General features: G+C 41.7%; 1 protein-coding gene across 2 annotated transcripts in view; it reads right to left on the bottom strand.

The window, feature by feature from the left end:
- Positions 1–4320: 4320 nt before the first annotated feature.
- Positions 4321–23916, bottom strand: part of COL8A1 (collagen type VIII alpha 1 chain) — a 166000-nt gene continuing 146404 nt past the window's right edge. The window contains exons 3-4 of one of the 2 annotated variants that reach the window (XM_040226103.1): positions 11778–12108; positions 4321–8949 (exon numbers count right to left, since the gene is read on the bottom strand). In XM_040226103.1, the coding sequence (XP_040082037.1) occupies positions 7040–8949; positions 11778–12105 (2238 nt within the window). In that variant the 5' untranslated portion in view covers positions 12106–12108 and the 3' untranslated portion in view covers positions 4321–7039. Of the gene's footprint in view, positions 8950–11777; positions 12110–23916 lie in introns of those variants that run through there. The other variant, XM_040226111.1, reaches the window with a different exon arrangement.

A 23916-nucleotide genomic window follows, 5' to 3' on the forward strand; every position in this document is an offset into this window, starting at 1 on the left:
ATAAGGAGTAACTAAGTTAATCCATAAAGACATTTAGAGCATTTTGATCCCTGGTTGTCGCTCAGTAAATAGTGGCAGTCGTTACCCCTCCGTAACACACCGTAATGCCGGCCACAACTTCATCCAGCCTCCCAAGTGTTGAAGATAGCTACTGTTACCACCTACTGTTTTATAAGTGCAAAAGCTGAAGTTTAGAGACCTTAAAATAATTGACTCAAGATATCACAGCTGGTAGAGGAGCTGAGATTGGTTCTCTGCCCCTGGCCCCAGAACCCTCTCCTAACATGTTCTGTATTGGTGACTCTGATTTTGGCAGAACAAATGACAAAGACAGCATTGTCCTTGGTGAGGAAAGGCAGCTCTTACTAGCAGGCAGTTGGAGCCTAGTAAGCATTCCATCAACTTTCCCCATTGTGTTTGTCACCCACGAATAAGAGCAGATGGGAACGTTGGTGCCAGCCACTCACTCGTCAGATGAGAACTGGCTTGGCCATGGTCATTATAGAATTAATTTTTAGATCTTGGTGGTTTTAAACAAAGCATGTAAATTGTAGGTCTCCACAAGAATCATAAACTTTAATTTAGAAGTGCCTTTGAATCTAATAGTCAGTCCGTTTTTACTTGCATTAAGATAGCAAAGGAAAAAAACCTCTGAAAACGTTCTGGATGCCTCGAAGGAAAATTCAGTTAGATGGTTCTGTGTTTCAGTAACATACACAAGAAACTTCTGAGTAATTTGTTAAAATGGGATAATGTGCCCCACTTTTAAAATTCCAGTGCACTTATCTCTAGAAATTAGCAAAAAATAATTTTCTAATAATAAGTCATTAACAGGTATTTGACATCATAAAGAATAGCTTACTTGAGAATAAAATTGACCCTGATACAAAGTATTGGTTTTGAAAGTGAAAGCATCAGAAATCCTGTGTAACTCTTTGCCAGAAGAAAGATAACACTAAGGCTATTCCATAGATATTTTTCTTTTTCGTAATATGGAATGAGCATGATATTTACTTTTAGAGTCACAAGAACCATTAAAAAGAAAAACTTTTCTGAAATATAGTAAAACATGATTGATTTGCACTCTGTTGGCCGTGTGTATTTGGAATTCATCGTAATTCCATGTGGGTTGGGATGACATTTCCCTTTGCTGTATCTATGATGAAAGGATTTGTCAAATACATTCCTGCAACGAGTAAGGGAGATCTTAAAGCAGTTCAATCATTTTCGTCTGCAAATGGTGCCACTGACTTTGAGTGAGTCTTTTCTCTCCCTCTTGTTACCATAGGCCACCAGGTCTCTCTCCAGGCTCATGGCTCCACCCTTTATCTTCTCAGCAAATACATGTCTGGAGCACAGACAGATCCCACAAGTCCGTGTATAAACCAAGCATCTATTCTTTCCCTGCCTGGAGCAGGCTCCCCTCCGAGACTGCCTGTTTCTATCAGGGGCACCGTCTCTATTTTCCAAGTGTATCAGTGAGAGGAAACCATCTTGGAGTCAAACTTCCACCTCCCTCATAAGGCCATTCTGGGATTGTCCCCAGGTTCAGTTCAGTCTGTCGACTGTCTCTCTTCAGTTTCCAGTTCTTCTTCATTCCATTTCCTAGCCCTTGAGATAGCTCCATGGTTATGCAGTCCTTAAACCCTGACACTGACCTGACATTTACTCTCACTCTTGAGACTTGTTTAGGCTCCCTCAACCATCAACCCATCATCCCATTCCTGGATTAAAGCTGTTCTGGTCTATTCAGTGGTTTTGTTACCTGTATCATAGCTTCTCCATAGAATTATCAAAGTAACTTTTCTAAAATGCTTATGTTCATACCATTTTTTCTGCTTAAGGACCTACAATGTCTTATTGCATATTAGATAAAATATAAATGTATCTTCCCTATATGTAAAGCCCTGCATCATGTGATTCTACTTTTAAATATTAAATATTTCCTTTTATTTTTTGAGTAATACTTCTGGTCTGCTGCTGCTGCTGCTGCTGCTGCTGCTAAGTCGCTTCAGTCTTGTCCGACTCTGTGCGACCCCATGGACTGTAGCCTACCAGGCTCCTCCGTCCATGGGATTTTCCAGGCAAGAGTACTGGAGTGGGGTGCCATTAGTCAGGCCATTTCCCTTATCTCTGCTCTTTCCTCCACCCTACCCCTGCCCTTTCTGACTCTCTCTCTCTCTCACACACACACACACACACACACAATACCAGTTTCCTCTTCTATGAGAGGAAGAGAGGCTGTTCTTCTTGGGATGCCCTATGCTCCATTCATCCAAATTCTATCAAATTAAAGATGATTTCTTTAAAAGTCATCTTCTCAAAAATAAAACTACCTGAGATTAGATTTCATCTCACATTAGGCTTCTAAATAAGCTTGGAACATATAATCTTCTGTATAGTCTTCGAGCTGGATTCAGTCACACCTCACATCAAGTTTAGCACTACCTCCCACAGCAGCCCTGAGAGATTCTTTATTCCTCCAAGCTGGTGCTGGACCAGTACTCTATGATGAGCTGTGGATGCAAAGATGAAACCATGAGGTGCCTGCTCTCAAGAAGCTTACACTCTCTCAGTAGGGGAGACAGACAGTTCAGTGACCAGCAGGAAAAGTGAAGCGACGGAAGATTGTATAGGCAAGGTCAGAAGGAGAGGCGATGCTTGTGTGTGTCCCAAGGGCTGAAGAGGATTTACCCCTCACCAGGGGTAAATCAGAGAAGCAGACAGGTCAGAGAAGCATTCCCAGGAAGAGAGCAGCATGGAATGGCCTTCCTTTTTCTGAACTTCGCTGGCACGTATGCATCCAGTGAGCTGTATACCACCCTTGTTTGCAGATCACCTGGAAATCAACTTGTTTAACAAACCTTGATACCCTCTAAACAGATGGTACCTTTTGAAAGAATGGTCATGTTTTCTCTTCCTGATGTGCCCCTCACATTGCCTGGTAATACCAAAGTAGGGGCTACTCTGTGCTGTGTTTTAACGTAAAAGGATACAGTAGACACATAATAATAATGGATTTGCTCTGCTCGTCCAGCATTCTGAATTCCAGCCATTTATTCCTTCCTGCCTCTGTCTCCTGTATCCATCCTTCCGTTGACTTTTGTGACCAGCACTGTGTGCACGGGAGATAACTGGTCCATGTTATGGAAGAGCTTTTAGTCATTTGGGCCACGTGGAAATGGAAACTGTTGTCTTGAGCTTTCAGATGGAAGCCACGACTGGTGCTCCATAGTTGCTTATTGAATGATGCCTTTATAATAAGTTACGTGATAAGTTATGATCATTCGGAGCTTGATAAGTCATCACGAAAGAATTCGTTCCTTATCAGTGATGCTTATTAAGACCCTTAAGTTCTTGAAACAGGTCGCTTCCCATCTGAAGCTCCACCCACCACTATCTCCCTTCAAAATCTGTGTGTCTGGTATGGCAAATGGTGACAGAATTTAGTACTTACAGATCAGTTTTGTGTGTGTGTGTGTGTGTGTGTAGGGGGAGGTGATGCGTGGGGAGAAAAGAAATTTGTGGCAGTTTTTCCTTTTGAGATGGATGTGACAGATGCAGCAGCTAATTGTCCCCCAAAATCTGTTACCCTTTCTTCTGTATTAATAGAACCTGTGATTTTTAGCTGGACATGTGGTTACCCTAAATAAATACTCCATTTCCCACACTCCCTTGCAGCTGGTTGTGGCAATGTGACTAAATTCAGAGCATGGGATGTGGGTGGGTGATTTCAGCAACCCCTCAGTTGAGTTCTTAGGAAGGAAGCATGCTCTCCCCTTCCTGACTTGTCCTCCCTCCCACGGACTGGAGCAGGGCTGCAGTGGTTTGCTCTCCTGGCCCCTGGAGATGAGGGCCACACCCGCAGGGTGGAAGAGCAGTGCGACAGGAGCCTGGGGCCCTGACTGGGGCTGCCGCAGCAACCCCAGCCTGCTTACACTTGCAGCTGCTCTGTCAGAGAGAAAGAATTGTCTCCATTAATCCAGGATTGGGGCTTCCCTAGTGGCTCAGTCAGTAAATAATCTTCCTGCAGTGCAAGAGACCCAGGTTCGATCCCTGGGTTGGAAAGATCCCCTTGAGGAGGGAATGGCGATCCTCTCCAGTATTCTTACCTGGAGAATTCCATGGACAGAGGAGCCTGGCAGGCTATCGTCCATGGGAGTCACAAAAAAGTCGGACATGACTGAGCGACTAACACTTTCACTTTCAAGCTAGGATTATGTTAGGTATCTGTTTCAGCAGCTAATTAACACGTTAGGGGATAAACAGTTATGAAGTTCAGACAGTGTCAGCTGAGTGATATGAACAAGATGAGAAACATACTTTTAAAGGTATTTAATAAGACTCTTTTTTTCAAATCAGTACAAAATTTAAATACAAAAATGATTTGTTATTGACATGTCTCAAATCTATCATGGAAACTCAAAAAAAGTTACCAGTCTGTTCACCATTCATGGTTATCTGTAAAATATTTGAGAACAGTCACCCACTGCAGACATTCTTCTCCCCTGTGGGATGTCACCCTGCATCAAAACTCTGTATTGAAATAACAATATTGTCAGTTTGGTCCATTTCACATGGAAAGGTTCTAGTTAATTTTGAATTACTAGGAATTGTAGCACTGTCCCTATACTTTAGCACATGTGTTTGTTTCATCTGCTTTTACACTCAAGTGTGTTAACACGATGTGTAACACTCTAAAGGGAAACACAGATACATAGATAATTACTTAAAACTCTTTTTTAAATTAAATGGAGTAATTCATTTAGCTCTGAGATTAGCACCATTGTATAATAGAATACACAGTATCTGGCATAGATTTTGCTCCTCTCCTGTCTAAAAGTTAGAAGCATATGCCTGATAATACACACACACACACATACACACACATACACACACAGAGGCAATTGAATAACAACCAATAAATAAGTTGGAAGGTATTTGAAAAGTGAAATTTGGTTTTGACTAAAGAGGTACTTTCTCTCTTTGTGGAAATAGAAAGCCCATACATGCACAGATAAATATAGTTTTATAAATGAGCTGAGCTGACTTGCTTCTGAGCCATTTCCATGCAGCTATTCAGCAGATGGAACCCAGTGGACCCAAGTGGCCTTCGTAGCCATTGGCCCACAACCAGCATCCTCAAAACCAACCCAGAAGATGTTTGGCCACATCCGCGCTGTCTGCTTTGAAAATGAAGGTTGAGTGGGATATGTTTTTGATGGGAAAAGTTTGTCATACATTTAGCCATGAGTAAGAAGACACGTGGTAATGAACTCACTTCTCATTCTGACGAATTGAGAACAAATGGTGCTTGTATACCATATAAGGAAAAGAGGGAAAAGACAGCTACTAGGCTGAGGAGAACATTCTTGATGGTTCAGATGATTCTGATTTCACGTAGACACAATTCCATGTGTGTTTATACCGTATTTATTTGTGTATTTTCCCATCTGTACCTATCACCTTGTTTCCTCACTCTTAATTTTGAGGAGAAGATACAAGACTTCACCACCATAGCCCCACATTATTCCCCGCAGTGGCTTTTAGTGTCAGCAGCATACTCCCAGCCAACTTGAAATGCTTAGTCTGTGTTTTGAGACCAGATTTTAATGTGCAAAGCAATTAGTATGTAACTAAGTGAAAACCTGGAAAAATATGTATTTTTCTCTTTAAAATTGTATTGATTCTTGTACTTGTGGGGTGACATAAAAAGCATGGGCTGTCTTTGCCGTTTAACATTCCACATAGCTCTTCCACAAGTTGCTTCCTGCATTTTTAGTCCTTACAGCAGGAAGTAACATCCATTTGTTAATTTAAGACTTCAGAAATTATTTTTTCAGAAAAATTTATTTTCCTATATAATTCTGAAACTCCCTTTTCTTTCCCCAAGTAAAGGATAGCTTAGATTTAGGAAATTCACTCTGGAACCTCAGACGACACACTGATTTGTATGGTATACTACGCAGGGAAATTTCATTGAAATTCAATGGGTACTAAAAAGTACTGATATCCCCTTCATGGATGAAACCTCATTGTAGTTATTTGTGTGTGTAGGCAGAGGAAGGGGATTATTATATGCATGTAAACACAGTTAAGAACTGCTGTTGATAATGAACATTCCACAAGACTGGAAAGTTCAGCGGGGAGAGGGTTTTTTTTTTTTTTTTATTATGACTTCTAGGTGTTTATATTAGTTGATTCATAGTGTAAGTTACATGGAGACAGGAAGAAAGAAGAAAAAACTCACAGGAAAGAAAAATACAAGCAAAAAAAAAGGAACAAATGAGTTACTTTCCGCTCATGTCTCCCAGCTGGTTTGTTAGTTTCTTGTGGGACACTATCTTAAGCCCTGCAAAAGTGTCTCATCCAGTGCTCGGTACAGAGAAGGCACAAGTAACTGCATTACAGTTGTTCTTCTAGGGACACCAGACATACAATTCTGAGTAGAGCTCTTGTAAAAGACACAGCCTCCAACAGGGGTGAAATATCCTGTGGACTAAAGCCCTACCCTGGTTCTTCGTCCCCGTCTCACTGGGGAAGAGCACTGCAGGACACCCCCACATCCCAGGGCAAAATATCTGCACAAATACAGAGGAAATTATGCAAGTAAATACGGTATGTAATTGTTATCACTGACATTTCTTTAAGCCATATTTATAAATATTTTAAAGTAAACAATATGAGTGAGTGACTTTCATTATCTATGATGCTCTTTCATACTGAAATACTTTGATCTGAATAAGCAGGTTATCATGGAAGCACATAACATAAGCAGCTAATACAATTCCAGTGGGTACAACACAAGTGTCAGTACTTGATACATAAATCTATCCCATCATTTTCAATCACAGGCCGCCGTGCAGAGCACTAAGCATGCATCTTAGTTTTTACTTGTACATGACGGTTCAAATTTTCACTTAAATATAACTTTCCAACTATATAAATGTTTCGAAGCAATTATGTTTCTCATTTGGATTTTGGGGGTGCATCATTTTCTTTTCTTCTATTAAATCTCTCTCTTTCTTGTTTTCTTTTTTTACATGGGATACAATAAATATCCTGAAAAGGAGGAATGGACGTACTGCCCGGCGTACAGTCCCGCGGCCTGTTCAGAGGGCATCTGCAGGAACACCCGGTCCCCGGGCCGGAGCAGCAGCACCGCGCTGCCGGACGCCTGGTCCAGGAAGCCCTTCTTGTACTCGTCGTACGTGTACATCACGGGCTCGTTGTTCTTAAACAGAGCAACCCACACGTTGCCCCCCTTGCAGTGAACGTGGTATACAAAGTAGTAGACCCCAGGGACCTCGCAGGTGAAGATGCCCGTCTGCGGGTTGTAGTTCTGTCTGCCGTTATAGAGCAGTTTGTCGAACTTCACCGGGGCCCCCACGGGCGGGAAAGGCGCCGTCAGCTCAGCGGTGAACGCGGGCATCTCATAGGCCGGCCCTCCTCCATTCTTGCCTTTCTTAGCCCCATAGGCGTGCGGGGGTTTCGCTCCGTCGATTCCCAGCCCCATATCTGGCAGGTACTCTCCATGGGGTGGTGGTGTCGGGGGCATCACAGCTGGGGGTCCTGGGGGCCCCGGAGGGCCTGGGGGTCCCGGAAGGCCGGGCTGGCCTTGGGGACCGAGGGCACCAGGCTTCCCCGGGGGGCCATGAAGTCCTGCTACTCCAGGCTTCCCTACTCCAGGGAACCCCGGGGGCCCTGGGAGACCGGGTTCTCCTTTGGGGCCAGGAATTCCAGGGGGTCCAATGGGGCCACTCGGGCCTGCAATCCCTGGGATGCCTGGGGGGCCCTGTAAACCCTGATCCCCTGGGATTCCTGGCTCTCCCTTTGGTCCAAGCAGCCCTGGGGCACCCGGTAGTCCCGGCAAGCCTTTGAGCCCAGCCTCCCCCTTGGGCCCTATGGGACCTGGTAAGCCCCTCATGCCAGGGGGCCCCACTTCACCAAGGAAGCCTGGCTTTCCTGGGAAGCCTTGAAGCCCTGGCTCACCCTTCGGTCCTGGTGGCCCCTGTGGCCCCACAACCCCACCTTCTCCTTTGGGTCCAGGGAAACCGATAGCCCCTGGAGGGCCCATAGGCCCTGGGATTCCGGGCAGGCCTGGCTCCCCTGGGGGACCCCCCAGTCCCGGAGCGCCTACCGGTCCTTTCTCCCCTCTGGGTCCCAGAGGCCCAGGAAGACCCCCGACACCCCTGTCACCTTTGGGTCCAGGGAAACCTGGTTTCCCGACCCCTGGAAGGCCCGGGGGCCCTGGCAGCCCTGGCAGGCCTTGCTCCCCTTTACCACCTGGAAATCCTGGCTGCCCAGGGATCCCGTCCTGGCCCGGTTTGCCAATCCCAGGTATCCCAGGGGGTCCTTGAACCCCTGGGACCCCGATAGGGCCTTGTGGCCCAGGTTCGCCAGGAGGGCCTGGCTTTCCCAGGGGGCCCTGGGGCCCAGGGAAGCCTGTCACCCCTGGTTTACCCACTCCTGGAAGTCCTACAGGGCCAGGAGGGCCATGCATCCCTGGAGGACCCTTCAGGCCTGGCAGACCTGGCATCCCGAAACCCTTCTCTCCTTTAGGACCCTGAAGGCCTGGAGGGCCTGGTGGTCCTTTGGGTCCTCTCTCACCTTTGGCACCTGGTTGCCCCGGTAACCCTGGCCCACCTGGCTTTCCGATGCCAGGAAGTCCGTGAGGCCCGGGAGGCCCCTGCGGTCCGGGGATCCCCATGGGTCCGATCTCCCCTTTGGGTCCAATTTCACCTTTGGCCCCAGGCATTCCCATGGCTCCTGGCTTTCCTGGCATTCCAGGCATACCTGGCTTTCCAATTCCTGGATACCCCTGTGGCCCTGGTTTTCCTTTGACTCCGGGTATCCCCTGACCTGGTAAACCAGGGGGCCCAGGTGGTCCTCTTGGGCCAGGCTCTCCACGGGGACCTTGCTCGCCTCGCAGACTGGCTAATGGTATTTCTACCGGAAAAGGGAGAGAGAAAAAGGGAGGAGGCACAAGGAAGGGAGGGGGGAGAGAAAGAGAGAGATTAACACGGATCATCCTTCACTTCCTTTCAATCATTATTTAGTTCTGACACTTTGGCCCATTAATTATCAAGAGAAAAGATGAGGAGTAATATGTTCATATTCCGGGACTATATGATCTGTATTTAACGGACAGTTAAGCTGTTAATTTCTTTGTCATGTTTGAGATACTGTTTTGAGAACTGATGTCTGCAGCTGCTTTTATCAGTGTTAGGTTAAGTAAAAAAACTAACAAATAATGAAGAAATATTTTTCCCAGTACAAACTTGGAAATATTATGGTGTGTTCACTATAAAGAGTTCAAAGAAGGATAAAGAAAAATCAAAGTTGTGTATAAGCTCCACTACTCAGAGATAATTGCTTGACATTTATGTGTATTTCCATCTCATGTGTTCTATATATACATCTAAGTGTATATGTGTGTGTGTGTGTGTGTGTGTGTGTACTTTAAACAATGTTGGAGCCATTTTTATTTTTTCTGTTTTATCCCTACTTGTATTTTTCTATGTCCTTGAGTTTTAAATATAATAATATATGGTAAAATAATGTTTTCTCTTGTGCTGAAGTATAGTATGACATAGGATGATGGTCATTATGATGTGGACACAGGAAAGAATAGAAGCATTTTATTTTGTATGTGGTTTAATGACATCTTAAACATCTGTCCTCTGGAGTCAAATTGATTTATTTAATTTCTTTAATATGCTATAGGATTTCCTAAGCCTCAGATATTTCTTTAATTTAATAAGCTATTTCTCACTTGCAAATTTGGTTTCGGAACAGGAGAAATGAATTAGGTATTTTAGGATGATAAGCAGTACAGATAAGGAACCTAGCTGGGATTAGAAGCAAGAAGCTCTTTCTGGCCTTGAAATGAGATCTTGACTGGGTTACTTAAGCCATCAGCATCTTTGCTTGCTTATCTGTATGGCAAGTGTAATACACTTGCATTTCAAGATTGGATAAGATGTATGAAAGGCATTATGCTTTCTCGAATTGTTATCAAAATACAAAGCACGTGCTGTTACACTGACTAAGCAATGCTTTGCAGAGAAACAAAACTCTGGATTTCCCATGCTACTGGGAGTAAGGAATAACATCAAGAAAGGAAATTTCATTGTCCCAAAGTCTTATTTTTAACCATTAGTTGCATCTTAATCCTGCTGTTGTATTTTTCACTGACCTACTGTCAGGGAACAAAACAGAACCACAGAACTCATAATTTTTCTAAATTCCTCAGTTGCAATCTGGTACCCATCTGAATAAGTACAGGAAGTTTCAAAATCCAAGCAGGCCATTCAAGAAAGGAAGGAAAACAAATGACTGAGTAATCCCCCAAGTGGAATATCAGCTCCTAAAGAGAAGAAATATAGCTCCTAAAGGAAAGAAATACTTCTTTTGTGCAATGCAGATGCTTTATCCTCTGAGCCACCAGGGAAGCTCCCCTAATAGACATTACTATATATGATTAAGGTGTGCCATTTCTAAGCAGGGGTTGTGTAGCTCCTGTGTCTTGGAGTGTCTTGGGCAAGGTCATGTCATATTCATCAGGAATCCCCAGTGTCCAGCCTGTGCCTGGAGTATGCTCTGTCCTTAGTTAGGCTTTGTTGAATGACCAGCTGTAGCAACTCAGAGTTCTTAGGCAGCTTTAACATTTATTTAGTACTTACCTTATGTCATCAACTTTCTCAAAATCCTACTTTACAGATGAAGAAAAGTGGTTTCAGAGAGGTTGAATGACTAGGTTTCTCTCATTTCTGGCCTCTGGGCACCCAGGCCTACTGGCTCCAAACCCCACAGTTCCCTGGAAGTAGAGCTCCTGCTTTTGCGGGGACCATTGGGAATGGCGTCCATTTCTCAAAGGGAATTGCTGCTCAGATTGCAATTCCTTTCCTGCAAGTGCAAGGTTTCCTAGGTTTCTTATAAACCAACTGAGTGTATAAGAAAATATCTCTTGGGAATTCTCTTGTGGTCCAGTGGTTAAAACTCAGCACTTTCACAGCCGAGGGCCCGGGGTTCAATCCCTAGTCGGGGGACTAAGATCCCATAAGCTGTGTGGTGTGGCCAAAAAAGAAGAAAATGTCTCTAAAATACAATGATATGTATTTAGCAGGTATTGAATAACTAATGAATATGCCTAGAAAGTAATGGAGAGATTTTCAGGTGTCGTCTCTAGACGCTGTCTCTGCTCTTCAGGCTCCTTCTGTTGATTTATTGACTGACATGTGTAGCCCCTTCGTTAGAGCTGTCTTAAAAGCACATTTATCTGGCATCTAGCTACATATGATTTTCTTTTTTAACACCACAGGTTCTTACCACATTTCTCTCCTAGTTCTGAAGACTGACGTCATATATATATATATAATTTATATATTATATATATATATATATATATACCCCCCCCCCCCCGCCCCAGTGCTTAATCCTTCAGCGTTTAGCTGAGAGCCTGACAGGGGAAGAGATGCTCATTAGTTGTGTGTTTGAATAAAGAAATAATGAATAACAGAATGAACTATTTGTTATTAAATCCGTCTTGTGCCATTTGATGCTGGTGAAATAAAGCACAACATAAAATGGGAACTTTGTCTTTCTTTAAGAGTTGAACTTTTTCAAGGATAGAGTTTAGAACACAGTAGGCATTTAATGAAAGTCAGACATACAGGCTAAAATAAAAACACCCCAGATTTAGTTCTCGCCACCCCCACCTCATTACTTGGGATTTGTTGAGGCTGCTATTTTATAGCAATACCGAAGTGTGTTACCTTTGCCTTTCTTGGGTGCTGCTTCCTTGCCCATTCTCGGTGCTGGCTGAACTTCCTTCCTATATTGGGGTAGGTGTGGATACTCTTTGCCATACTGCATGTGGGGCAGCTCCTTGCCCACGTTCAGGCCATCTTTGCCCAAAGGCATATGAGGTACTTGCTGGCCCAGGGGCTGGTATTGCGGAATTTGCGGTGGGATCTGAGCAGGAATTTGAGGTGGCAGCGGCTTGATTCCATAATAGGCACCAGCTTGGATGAGCCGGACGGAGCCCACGGAAAGGGTGAGCAGGACTCCCAGCAGCTGCAGAGGGGAAGGTGGTCCAGCCATCACCTGTGGAGGAAGACACGCACCAAGATGGTGAAAACCAGCCGGCCGGGTGCCCAGAGTTTACTTGAGAAAGAAAAGGAAGCGTACATAGTCTTTATCAGCAGAACCTCATGAGTGGAAGAAAAATAAAAAGGAAAATATCACCTTTCAATAGAAAACAGACAAAATCCAGGAAAGAGTAGGATCTACCAAATGAAGGCAATTGGTGAGATTGTATTCTATGGGTGGGGACTTCCCTGGAGGCTCAGTGGTAAAGAATCCGCCTCCCAATGTAGGACACTTGAGTTTGATCCCTGGTCCAGGAAGATGCCCTGAGAAGGGAATGACAACCCATTCCAGTATCTTGCCTGGAAAATTCCATGGACAGAGGAGCCTGGCGGGCTACAGTCCATAGGGTTGCAAAAGAGTCAGACACAACTTAGTGACTAAACAAAAGCAGGCTATGGGGAGCCTGCTAGTTGTCTCTGAACATGACCTCAGCCTTTTTCCATAGTATTGGCACCTCTGATTCTAAGCTGGAGTGAAGCAAGCCTAGACCGAAGATGTTTCATTTAGATGTGGGCACGTGACAAAATTCTGGCCTGTTGGGTATAGCCATAATGGGCACAGCTTCCAAAAAGGCTGTAAAGGGGAGTGGACATGTCTTGGGCTATAGAGTGAAAACTGTGCATTGAAGATGGCAGAGCAAAAAGAAATCTCAGCCTTGGTTGAACTTGGTGGGGTTATAAACATGTGTAGAGGTTAAAGAGCAAACAAGGACAATAAAAACCAAAGACATCTTCTGATTTGGAAAGAAAGTACTTCATGTGACAGCCCCCAAATGTCATTAAAAAAAAAAATCGCCATTATAATTACACACACACAAGGATATCATTTCTTTCTTCTAATTATGTACTGTGAAGTCATTTGTTTAGAATTCAGTTAATTGGACCTGGAAATCACTGAAGTTTATCTTTGTACTATTATGAAATAAAGGAGTTTTCAAAGCAAATTTGTTGCATAAATGAAAGATGTTTAACTACTCACAAGGATAAACTGTTTTAAGCCTTTTAATAGCACCCTTTGAAAATTAGTAATTGATAGAATAAATATAAGTGCGGCTTATCTGTTTATTAAAAAGAGCTTGAGAAACCATCTGTTTGGAGACACCCAGGGCTGAAGATGGAACAGCCCAGGGAACTGCAGTTTTCACGAATTCCCACTAGAGGGCAAGTGTGATGCACATCAAAGTCAGCTCCATTACTCCCAGATCTAAAACCACACAGAAAGCTTTGTTCTCCTATCTTATTAAAGGACTTAACGAAATAGAGTGTCGTGGTAATGCTGCAGAGAGAGACACACAGACAGACACGGAGAGGAGGGGAGGTGCTGGAGGAGAAGTGGCAAGTTTCTCACAATGTTTAATGTAAATGTCTTCTGGAAAACTTTGAATAAACTTGTGTCTACAAATTTTAATTTCCATTCTCCTGAGAGTTTGTTTTCTTTGTTTCTGCCTTACTTAATCCTGGATCTTAGTTTTCCACTTCTTAGAAAATGTGCGTTGACGATGTAAGATCTTATTCAAGTGTAATGCTGAGAGTGTGAACAGGCTATAGAACTGATTAATAAAAAGCACCTAACAAAATATTTAATAAGAACCTTTACCATTAAATTCATTGCATTAAAATTTTTAAAAATATACTAATCATCTCTCCCCCTTCCGGGGGGAAAAATGAAGAAATATCTGTCAGCAAAAAGATTTATAAAACTTTCTCTATTTCATAAATCAGAATAGTCTTTAAGAACTATTTGTTTCAAGTGTACTATAAATAGGAGAAGACAGAAAGCTGTTATTTTATGTCCTTATAAGAATGATTAATTGTTATAAACCATTTAGAAAGAGTCACAAAAATAATATTGATTTATACTCGGTAATAGTCAAATTTATTTTAGATGAAAAAAGAACATCTGTTCTAAGTACTCAACAATGGCTCATTGAGTACTTAGCAGATACAGTGAGATGCCTGTCCATGGATTACAAAGATAACTCTAATATGGTCAATAGGTCCTGCCATCAGGAAACTTACACTGTTTTAGTAGGAGTGACAGATGTGTGACCTATTAATGAGTAGCAAGGGATATCAAGAAAATAAAATTTCCTCTCACTTTTGTTCTTTAGTGTCTAAAATCCCTTCCCTTTGAAGTAACATTTTCCTTTGTATTTTCTAGAGATAATCTATGAAGATGCACATTTAATATGCACCCATATAAGACAAACTACACTTATTCTACACGCCACTATTCCTTACTTTTTTCATGCAGAAGACCATAAATTCATCGTAGTTTTGTGTATCTGAACAAATCCCTTCAGCTTCTTCTTTTGTTAAAAATGAGACTCTGTTCTCTAAGCCCCATCTGATTCTAACATTCAATGTCTCAGGTAGTCATTAGAGAGTTGACAATGGTAATCCATACTAGAAATAACTTGGTAATATCTGGTGATGTGTAACCGGGACTTAATTCTACCTTTGGTGGTTAATGAGTTTCATTATCAAACCCTAAACTTGTTCTTTGTAGTAAGTTAGCATGCCTGGTCCTTCACCTTTCCTTCAGTTCAGTGGATGTGTTGGATTTACTTAATAATCTTCAAACCAGGACAGCCTAATGAAACACTGGAGAATTGGAAAGGGGTGAATTCCTAGAAGAAGGCCAGTTGAATATCAGAGGCCCACTGGAATTCTGCTCAGCTATGATTATTTCCTCTCACAGACTTGGCCTGTTTCTGCTGAAAACCACCCCTTTCGGTCTGCCATCTGCCATTTCTCTGGATCTTTATTTAAATAAACTTTGTTCAGTTTTAGTGCGAATATTTACACAGAGGCCCTGGTTAGAATTTAGCACTTGACTTATCCTTACTCATTTCCCGCTTGTCCCTGAGGATATTTTTGGTGGTCAAAGTGTTGTGGAGGTTCTCCCCAAATCACTCAAAAGAACATCAGACTTGTGTAACACTGCACAAACACCTGGTAGGAAGAGGGAGCCTCAGAATTCCTGCTGGGGAGAAATGGTGGAAATGGGTTTTCTTGCCTCTTTTTGCCCCCTAAGGATGTAGAACACAATAATCCTGTGAGTTCTATTTGATGTTTTCTTGGATTTCCATTTGGAAACTGATAGGTGGTATGTGTGTGCCCGTGAGCATGTACATACATGCTGTGTGTGGACACTGGATTTTTGCCAGCCAGGCAGACTTAGTGATGGGTGTCATGTCATACATTGTAGAAGGAGCCAAAAGGCCAGGAGTTGAGGCATAGCCTTGTCATTCTCCATGTTCATGACTTTCTGCAAGTCCCTAATCTTCACTGCGTCTCAGTTTACCTGCCTGTAAAACAGAAATTATGATCTCCGCCTCTCCCACAGCACTGTTGAAGGGCATACATGATAATATGAATTCTTTGTAGGGTGAAAAGCACTATTCACATTTAAGTTATTATTAATGGAGTGTGACCAAAGAGACAAATCAAAACCAACTGAAACGTCAAAGACTTTCAAAGAAAGATGCTAGCCAAAGTAAATCTGAGGTTAACTGCAATAATGATAAACCTAACATGAAGAAAACAATAATGGCCATTAAAATGTACTTGTTAAATATGGGAAAACAGAACAGCTGAACCAAGACAGTTATTCATTCTGGGGTGGGAGTTGCCAGTCCTAACATTCTGAACAGCCCTAAATGCTTCCCTATATTTGGGCTGGGTTGCTGCAGAGAGTTTCAGTTTCCTCATGTGAAACCTGCAATGTAAATAAGAGAAAAGTGTGATCTGTATTATTTTAGACGCTCTTCAGCATTTTCTTAGTACGTTGATCCTCATGAGATTATGGCTTGCTCTCTGAAAGAATGTTTAAGTATTTAAGGCTTCAAGTTCAGTTCAGTCGCTCAGTCGTGTCTGACTCTTTGAAACCCCACGGGTTGCAGCACGCCAGGCTTCCCCGTCCATCACCAACTCCCGGAGCTTGCTCAAACTCATGTCCATAGAGTCGGTGATGCCATCCAACCATCTCATCAATCCTTGTGCTAAATCCAACTCTCCCTTTCACATGGACAACTTTCCCCTTCCCAGCATGTCTGTATGTGTATGTATGCGTGTCCATGTCCTCTGTGGTGTGGACAAGCCTCTCATTCTGCTCCCAGTTGGTGCTCCTCTATGCCCTCTACTCACCCTGTTACACAGGGTTTGTAGTTTCTCAAGCCTTCAGATTCACACCTAAAACAGGGGAAAGTCAAGCAGGACCCTTCTCCTCCAATATTCAGCAGGATTGTTTAGAAAATTCTCTCATGGTTGATTACACTTCTCAGGGCAATTTATTCACTAGATATGGATATTTATGAGACAGCTACTAATCATTACAAACTGCTTGGAGATTGAAGCAAGAGAAGTGAATTAGAGAGCTAAGTCCCTGATCTCGTGAACGCACAGTCTAGCCTGGGGAGACATGTAATTAACAAGTTAAAGATAAATTTTGTAATCTCAGATTTTGGGGCTTCCCTGATGGCTCAGTGGTAACGAATCAGCCTACATTGCAGGAGATGTGGGTTCGATCCCTGGGTCAGGAAGATCCCTTGGAAGAGGAAATGGCAACCTACTTCAGTATTCTTGCCCAGAAAATACCACGGACAGAAGAACCTGGTGGGCTGCAGGCCATGGGGTAGAAAAGAGTCAGACATGACTGAGCAACTAAACAGCAACACAACAACCTCAAATTTAAATGCTGTGAAGAAAACAAAGAAGGGGAAAGGGTGTGAGAATGCCTTGGGGAGGCAGATGCTGTTTTGGAAGGGTAATAGGGGAAGACATCTCTGAGGAAATAAGTTTTGGATAGAGGTGTGAGGATTGAAAGTTTTATATATCTCTCTTTAAACACAATACTGGAAAAAAAGAGTCCTATTAGTTACAAGAGATAGCTATATTAGTTACAAGATAGTTTTATACAACATTAATGTAAACCCGTTTGAAAACTCTATTCCTCATCTATGTCAGTCCTCATTTTGGCCTCTTTATTTAGGGTATCCTGTTCTCTCTAGAGGATTCTTATTCTTTTTTTTTTTTTTTTTTTGCTGTGCCAAGGCTTAGTTTCTTGCTTAGCACTTGGGATCTCTGTTCTTCATTGTGGCGTGTGGATCTTTAGTTGCAGCTCACGAACTGTTTTAGTTGCAGCATGTGGGATCTATTTCCCTGAGCAGGGATCAAACCTGAGCTCCCTGCACTGGGAGCACAAAGTCCTAGCCACTGGACCACCAGGGAAGTCCCCGATCCTTATTCTTTTTAAATCCCTCTCCAGATTTCAGCCCAACTGTATTGGTTTGCTGGGGCTACAATAACAAAGGACCCCAGACTGAGTGACTGAGACAGCAGAAATGTATTTCCTCACAATTCTGGAGGCTAGAAGTCCAAGATAAAGGTATTAGTAGGGTGAGTTGCTTCTGAGGCCTCTCTTCTTGGCTTGTAGATGACTGTCTACTCCCTGTGTCTTCACCTGCTCTTTCCTCTAATGTGTCTGTGTCTTAATCTCCTCTTCATATAAAGACACCAGTCATGAGATTAGGGCCCACCCGTTTGGCCTCATTTTAATTTAATTTCCTCTTAAAGACCCTATCTCCAAATGCAGTCATGTTCTGAAGTCTGGGAAATTAAGACTTCAGTATGTTCCCTTCCTTTCAGGGGGACACAACTCAGCCCATAACACGTATAATTCCTCTAGTTGGCTCAATGCCTACCTCTTCTGTAAAGTCTTCCCTACCTGCCTCCTCAGACATCATTATTCTGCTAGCACTATTGAAAGTTTAACAAAAAGTTAAATGCAGTCCTAACCAACATTATGCTTTTTTTCTATTTTTTTCCCACTAGACCTCAATATAATCGTGTTTCCTGAGAACAGGGAAAATGTGTGATATTCTTTGACTTCCTCAATATTTATCGATGAATCCTTACAATTAAAACTTGCAGTGTTGATAGGGGCTTTAGAAAAAATCGAATTCAGCCTCATTCCCAGTTTGGAATCCTTCCTACAACAGTTGTTGACAGAAGACTTGCCTATTTCCTACTTGAATATTAATTGTGATGGAAATATTCCTAAGGTAGCTGACTACCTTCTTGTGCAGCTTTTTTTTTTTTTTTGCAATTTTTATTATCTGAGCAGCTTATAGGGGAGACCCACCTTTTTTTATTCATAACTGGCAGTGCACAGGTAGCTTACTTTTAGTGAATGGTAGAGAAGGCTGAAAGAAATGTATCCCAAAACTGGCTAAGGCAAAAGATAGATGGTCACATGATCTTTTATTGCCATGCCAATAAACCCACCTTAGGGTCATCAAACTAGGGATATGTAACTTGTTGCACAATTTATTAGTATTACAGGACATTAACAACTCTATTTGTTGATTAAACCCACTCAGGTTATGGTTTTGTTGCCCTTTAGAATATTAACCAGTTTTGGTTAATATTCTAATATTAACTGGTATTCTAATGCTAATTTTGTCAAATTTAACATTATCTCAGCATACTTTTTATCTGCTCATTACAATGAAAAATGTAGAGTTTTAATATTTTATTTCAAATTGAGGATTATGCTTTGACGGGGACACAAACAAAAACAAAAATGTGTGGTGTGTTGGATGATATGGAGGAAAACAAAAGAGAGGGTGGTACGGATGTTGAGATGATGAGCTCTGAAACCCACTTTACTGTAGAAATTGAGCTTCTGCACTTGGATGGGCTGGCACCTGGGTTTTAAAGAAAGATAGAAACAATACTAATAGAGGTACAGAGAGTTGGCCTGGTTGGGAAATCTGGAGGCGATTGTGATTGCTGCATGACAAAGAGAGGAAAGAGAATCTCCAGGGGAGGAAGAAATTGTCAAGAAAGGGAAACATCATTTCAATTGAGCTCTTCTTGTTTATAATAGGATACCTATTATAAAATCCCTCCTTCATGTCCTCAGAGATGAAGAGACTCTTCTTCTGTCTTTTTTTAAAAAAAAAACTTTTAATTTTGTATTGGGGTATAGCTGTATTTTGCCTCTTCATACTGTTCATGGGGTTCTCAAACTAGTCAATCCTAAAGGAAATCAGTCCCGACTATTCATTGAAGGACTGATGCTGAAGCTGAACAATACTTCGGCCACCTGATACAAAGAACTGACTCATTGGAAAAGACCCCGATGCTGGGAAAGATTGAGGGCAGGAGAAGGGGACGACAGAAGATGAGATGGTTGGATGGCATCACTGACTTGATGGACATGAGTTTGAGTAAACTCTGGGAGTTGGTGATGGACAGGGAAGCCTGGCGTGCTGCAGTCCACAGGGTTGCAAAGAGCTGGATACATGACTGAGTAACTGAACTGAACTGAAATGATAGCTATATTAACAACTTATGTATTACATTGTATTATGTATTAACATTGTTGTATTGACAAACAATGTTTTGATAGTTTTAGGTGAACAGTGAAGGAACTTGGCCATACATATATATTCTTCCCCTGAATTCACCTCCCATCCAGGCTGCCACATAACATTGAGCAGAGATCCATGCAATAGGTCCTCGTTGGCTATCCATTTTAAATATAGCAGTTATGTACACACTCACCCCAAACTCCCTAACTATCCCTTTCTTCATCCTTTCCCCCAGCACCCATAAGTTCATTCTCTAAGTCTGTGAGTCTCTTTTTGAAACTCTTATTCTTCTGATGATACCTTCAGAAAACCTAATTCTTTGGGGGGAATGGATTTTTGAGGGTAGGCATCTGGTCCCATCACTTCATGGGAAATAGATGGGGAAACAGTGGAAACAGAGTCAGACTTTATTTTTTGGGGCTCCAAAATCACTGCAGATGGTGATTGCAGCCATGAAATTAAAAGATGCTTACTCCTTGGAAGGAAACTTATGACCAACTTAGATTGCATATTAAAAAGCAGAGATATTACTTTGCCAACAAAGGTCTGTCTAGTCAAGGCTATGGTTTTTCCTGTGGTCATGTATGGATGTGAAAGTTGGACTATGAAGAAAGCTGAGTGCTGAAGAATTGATGCTTTTGAACTGTGGTGCTGGAGAAGACTCTTGCAAGTCCCTTGGACTGCAAGGAGATCCAACCAGTCCATCCTAAAGGAGACCAGTCCTGGATGTTCATTGGAAGGACTGATGCTGAGGCTGAAACTCCAATACTTTGGCCACCTCATGCAAAGAGTTGACTCATTGGAAAAGACCCTGATGCTGGGATGGATTGGGGGCAGGAGGAGAAGGGGATGACAGAGGATAAGATGGCTGGATGGCATCACCGACTTGATGGACATGAGTTTGGGTGAACTCTGGGAGTTGGTGATGGACAGGGAGGCCTGGCGTGCTGCAATTCACGGGGTTGCAAAGAGTCGGACACGACTGAGCGACTGAACTGAACTGAACTGAACTGAGACAAACAGTTCAGAAATGCTCCATATTAGCACTGGGCAAAATCAGTGACTATATTTGAGAAAACCTGGAGAATGGTTGGGGGAAGAAAGAAAATAAACATCCAAGTTATAATAATATTAGCACTTACTTTATGCCAGTCCCATGAACATACTTCAGATACATTTCACTAATCTTTCATCCATTTACTAGGCTTTTTTTAATGCTAAACTCTTTCATATGGTATCTCCCCATCCTGTATTCATATATTAATAGTTGAATACTTTACTGAAAATCAAGACCGTTACATTCCAAGTTAGAAAGTTTAAATTCTTACTTGAAAAGAGACAAACATCATATGATATCACTTATGTGTGAAAACTAAAAAGTGATACAAATAAGCTTATTTACAAAACAGAAATAGACTCAGACAGAAAACAAATTTATGTTTACCAAAAGGGAAGAAGGGGAGGGGATAAATTAGGAGTTTGGAATTAAAATGTATACACAACTATATATAAAGTAGATAACCAACAAGGAACTCCTGTATAGTACAGGGAGCTATACTAAGTATTTTATAATAACCTATTAAGGAAAGGAATCTGAAAAAGAATATAATATATATACATATGTAAATTATATAGAAATATATAAATTATATACATAAAAATATAAATAAATTGAATCACTTTGCTATATACCTGAAACTAACACAACATTGTAAATCAACTATATTTCAATAAAAATTTTAAAAATTATTTCTTATTTGATTATTGATAGGAGATTCATCAATATATTGAATAAACAGGTACAGATCTAACTATATTTCCACTTCTCTCCATCTTGTCCTCCAAATTCCAAGGCTGCCTTTTTAATTGAAATAAAGAGTTTCCCTATTATATAGTATAAGATACTGGACTAGATCCCTTACTTTTTGCTTTCTGGACTAGGGACACAAGCTTGGGAGGTATTAATGATGGCAAGGTGAATATGCTGAGATGGAACCCAAAGAAACTAAACCATCAGATATTAGTCGATCAATCCAGTAAAGGCAGTGGGCAGAAAATCCAATAAGCATTTAGTCAGTCTGCCCAATTATACCTCTTAGGACTGATACATATATAAAACTGAACTTGAATATGTGCCTCACTGATGAATCCTGAATCTACTATAATTAAGCGGAGCCAACAACCCCACCTACTAGCCATACGCAGAGTGTGACCTCTCAGGACTTACAGAACTTGAGATGTCAATTAGGTTGTGTCCTCTGCCCTAGAAACAGGCCACCCACATAACCCCTCTGAAACGGATGGCCAACCAGCACATTCCACAAGTCCTCCAGAAGAGATTTCACAACCTTCCCAAATAACCAACTGCAGGCTTCACAGACCTGCATTTCCTAACATCTAATCTGAATCTTACTTGCTGAACTTTAAACTCATTTCCTCTTTTGTATTCTCAAAGGAGGTGGGAAACATCTGGAGAAAATTTTTCTTAAAATAATAGCTCACATACTTGAAGTCTGCAATTAACTCCTTTTGTTTCTCTAACTGGGATCATGTCAGCTGCCAAAGAGTTTCTAAAACACTTGAGAGAACCCCTTGAAAGGGAAGTGCTAAAGCAGAATCCTGTCTTGTTTTGTTTAGCTTTTCTTCCCATAATGTGAAGACATCATCATTTATAGTACCTAAATGCTGGTTCTGACCTAAGCAAGTCACTACCCTAAGTGGGCAGCCCTTTCCTCCTTTGCAGAATAGGGACACTTAGATGATCTGAAGGTCCCCTCTAGCCCTAAAATGCTCGGGTAGCTGTGAACCTGAATAACAAGTCCACACTTCATGGACAAATGCTTTCATGAAACTGCATGCTTAAGCCTTTTGCATGTCATCTCACACATCCGGTCCCCTTTCAGTATTTTACTCTCCTCATCTTCTTACAGGTGGAGATGGAGCAAGAAGAGTTTGAACAGCCCCCTGCCAGTAGCTCTCTGATGAAATAAGCTACACCTGACAAGAAACCAAAGAAAGACCCTAAATAAGAAATAACATTTACAGACAAAACAGTGATTTATAACTTTTAATACCATATTCAAAGATTTACTAAAAATGGAAGCTTAATGAGAAATCTTTCAAAAGTGGCTATAAATGAAAAAAAAACTTTTTACAATATATAGGCTCAAAATGTCCCCCCGAGTCACTCAGCAAGGATTGATGTACGCCTCCTGTCACAGGAATGACAAATGAATACAAAGTATGCATCTCAGGAAGGAGAAGTAGGCAGTGAATAAGTATGATGTATAAAAATGGAAGATCCAAAATTTAGAGGCAGGTCTTTAGTAGACAAAGATGAGAGCTTCCCAAGAATAAAGCCTTTCCCATTGTATGAGCCTGGGAATGTGTAGCAAGGCAAATTCCTTCCTGGTGTGGCCCAAGAAGGGCTGGAAAGAACTCTACCATTCACACAAACATCTTTCTGCCTTCTCTGCACTACTATGGTTTGAGTAAATGACACAGTGTAAAATAATGTATTTTCAGGCCGTTGCAAGGGAGAGACATGTGTCAGGAAGTCTTTTCTGATGTAATCCATTGGACTGGACATTGTGAAAATATTTCTCTTGAGCAAATAACTATAATAATGTATTTTGTAAAATATAAATATCACGTACATGGAAGTACAAAGTTCCAATTATGAGATAAATAAGTGCACATGATAAATGCAATTAATACTGCTATATGTTATGTGTAAAAGTCATTAGAGAAGTAAATCCTAAGAGTTCTGATCACAAGGAAAATTTTTTTTTTCTTTTTCATCTTTATGAGATGATGAATGTCCACTCAGCCTCTGCGGAAATCATTTCATGATGTATGTAAATCAAATCATTGTGCTCTACACCTTAAACTTATACAGTACTGTGTGTCAATTATATCTCAGTAAAATTAGAAGGAAAAAAATATGAATTTCATGGAATATTTGTTCACTGCAGACACTTTCATTTCATCCTGAACTCTTGTATAGACCAATGGGATTACAAATGAATTTTAACCAAACAAAATTCAACAATGTCCTTGTCATATGCATAGTTAAAATTTGGTAGTTGTGGTAGAAGTTGTTCTTTATAAATAACATGAATGAGTTGAATAAAGTAAAATGAAAAAAAAAATTATACTCATTTCCAAAATATCTAAGGCTTCAGAGGCTAGAAACTTTAAACCAAGTTTGATAAAAAGACAAAGGCACATAACTTGTTTCCTGAATGACCTTTCTCCAGGTCTTGAACTTGTAGAAGTTGGGGTCCTAGGGTAGCCTCTAGCTGTGGGTCCTAGGGGAGCCTCTAGGTGTGGGTCCTAGGGGAGCCTCTAGGTGTGGGTCCTAGGGTGGCCTCTAGGTGTGGGTC

This window comes from Oryx dammah, unplaced genomic scaffold (assembly GCF_014754425.2).
Source record: "Oryx dammah isolate SB20612 unplaced genomic scaffold, SCBI_Odam_1.1 HiC_scaffold_2, whole genome shotgun sequence".
NCBI classification, from domain to species: Eukaryota; Metazoa; Chordata; class Mammalia; order Artiodactyla; family Bovidae; genus Oryx; species Oryx dammah.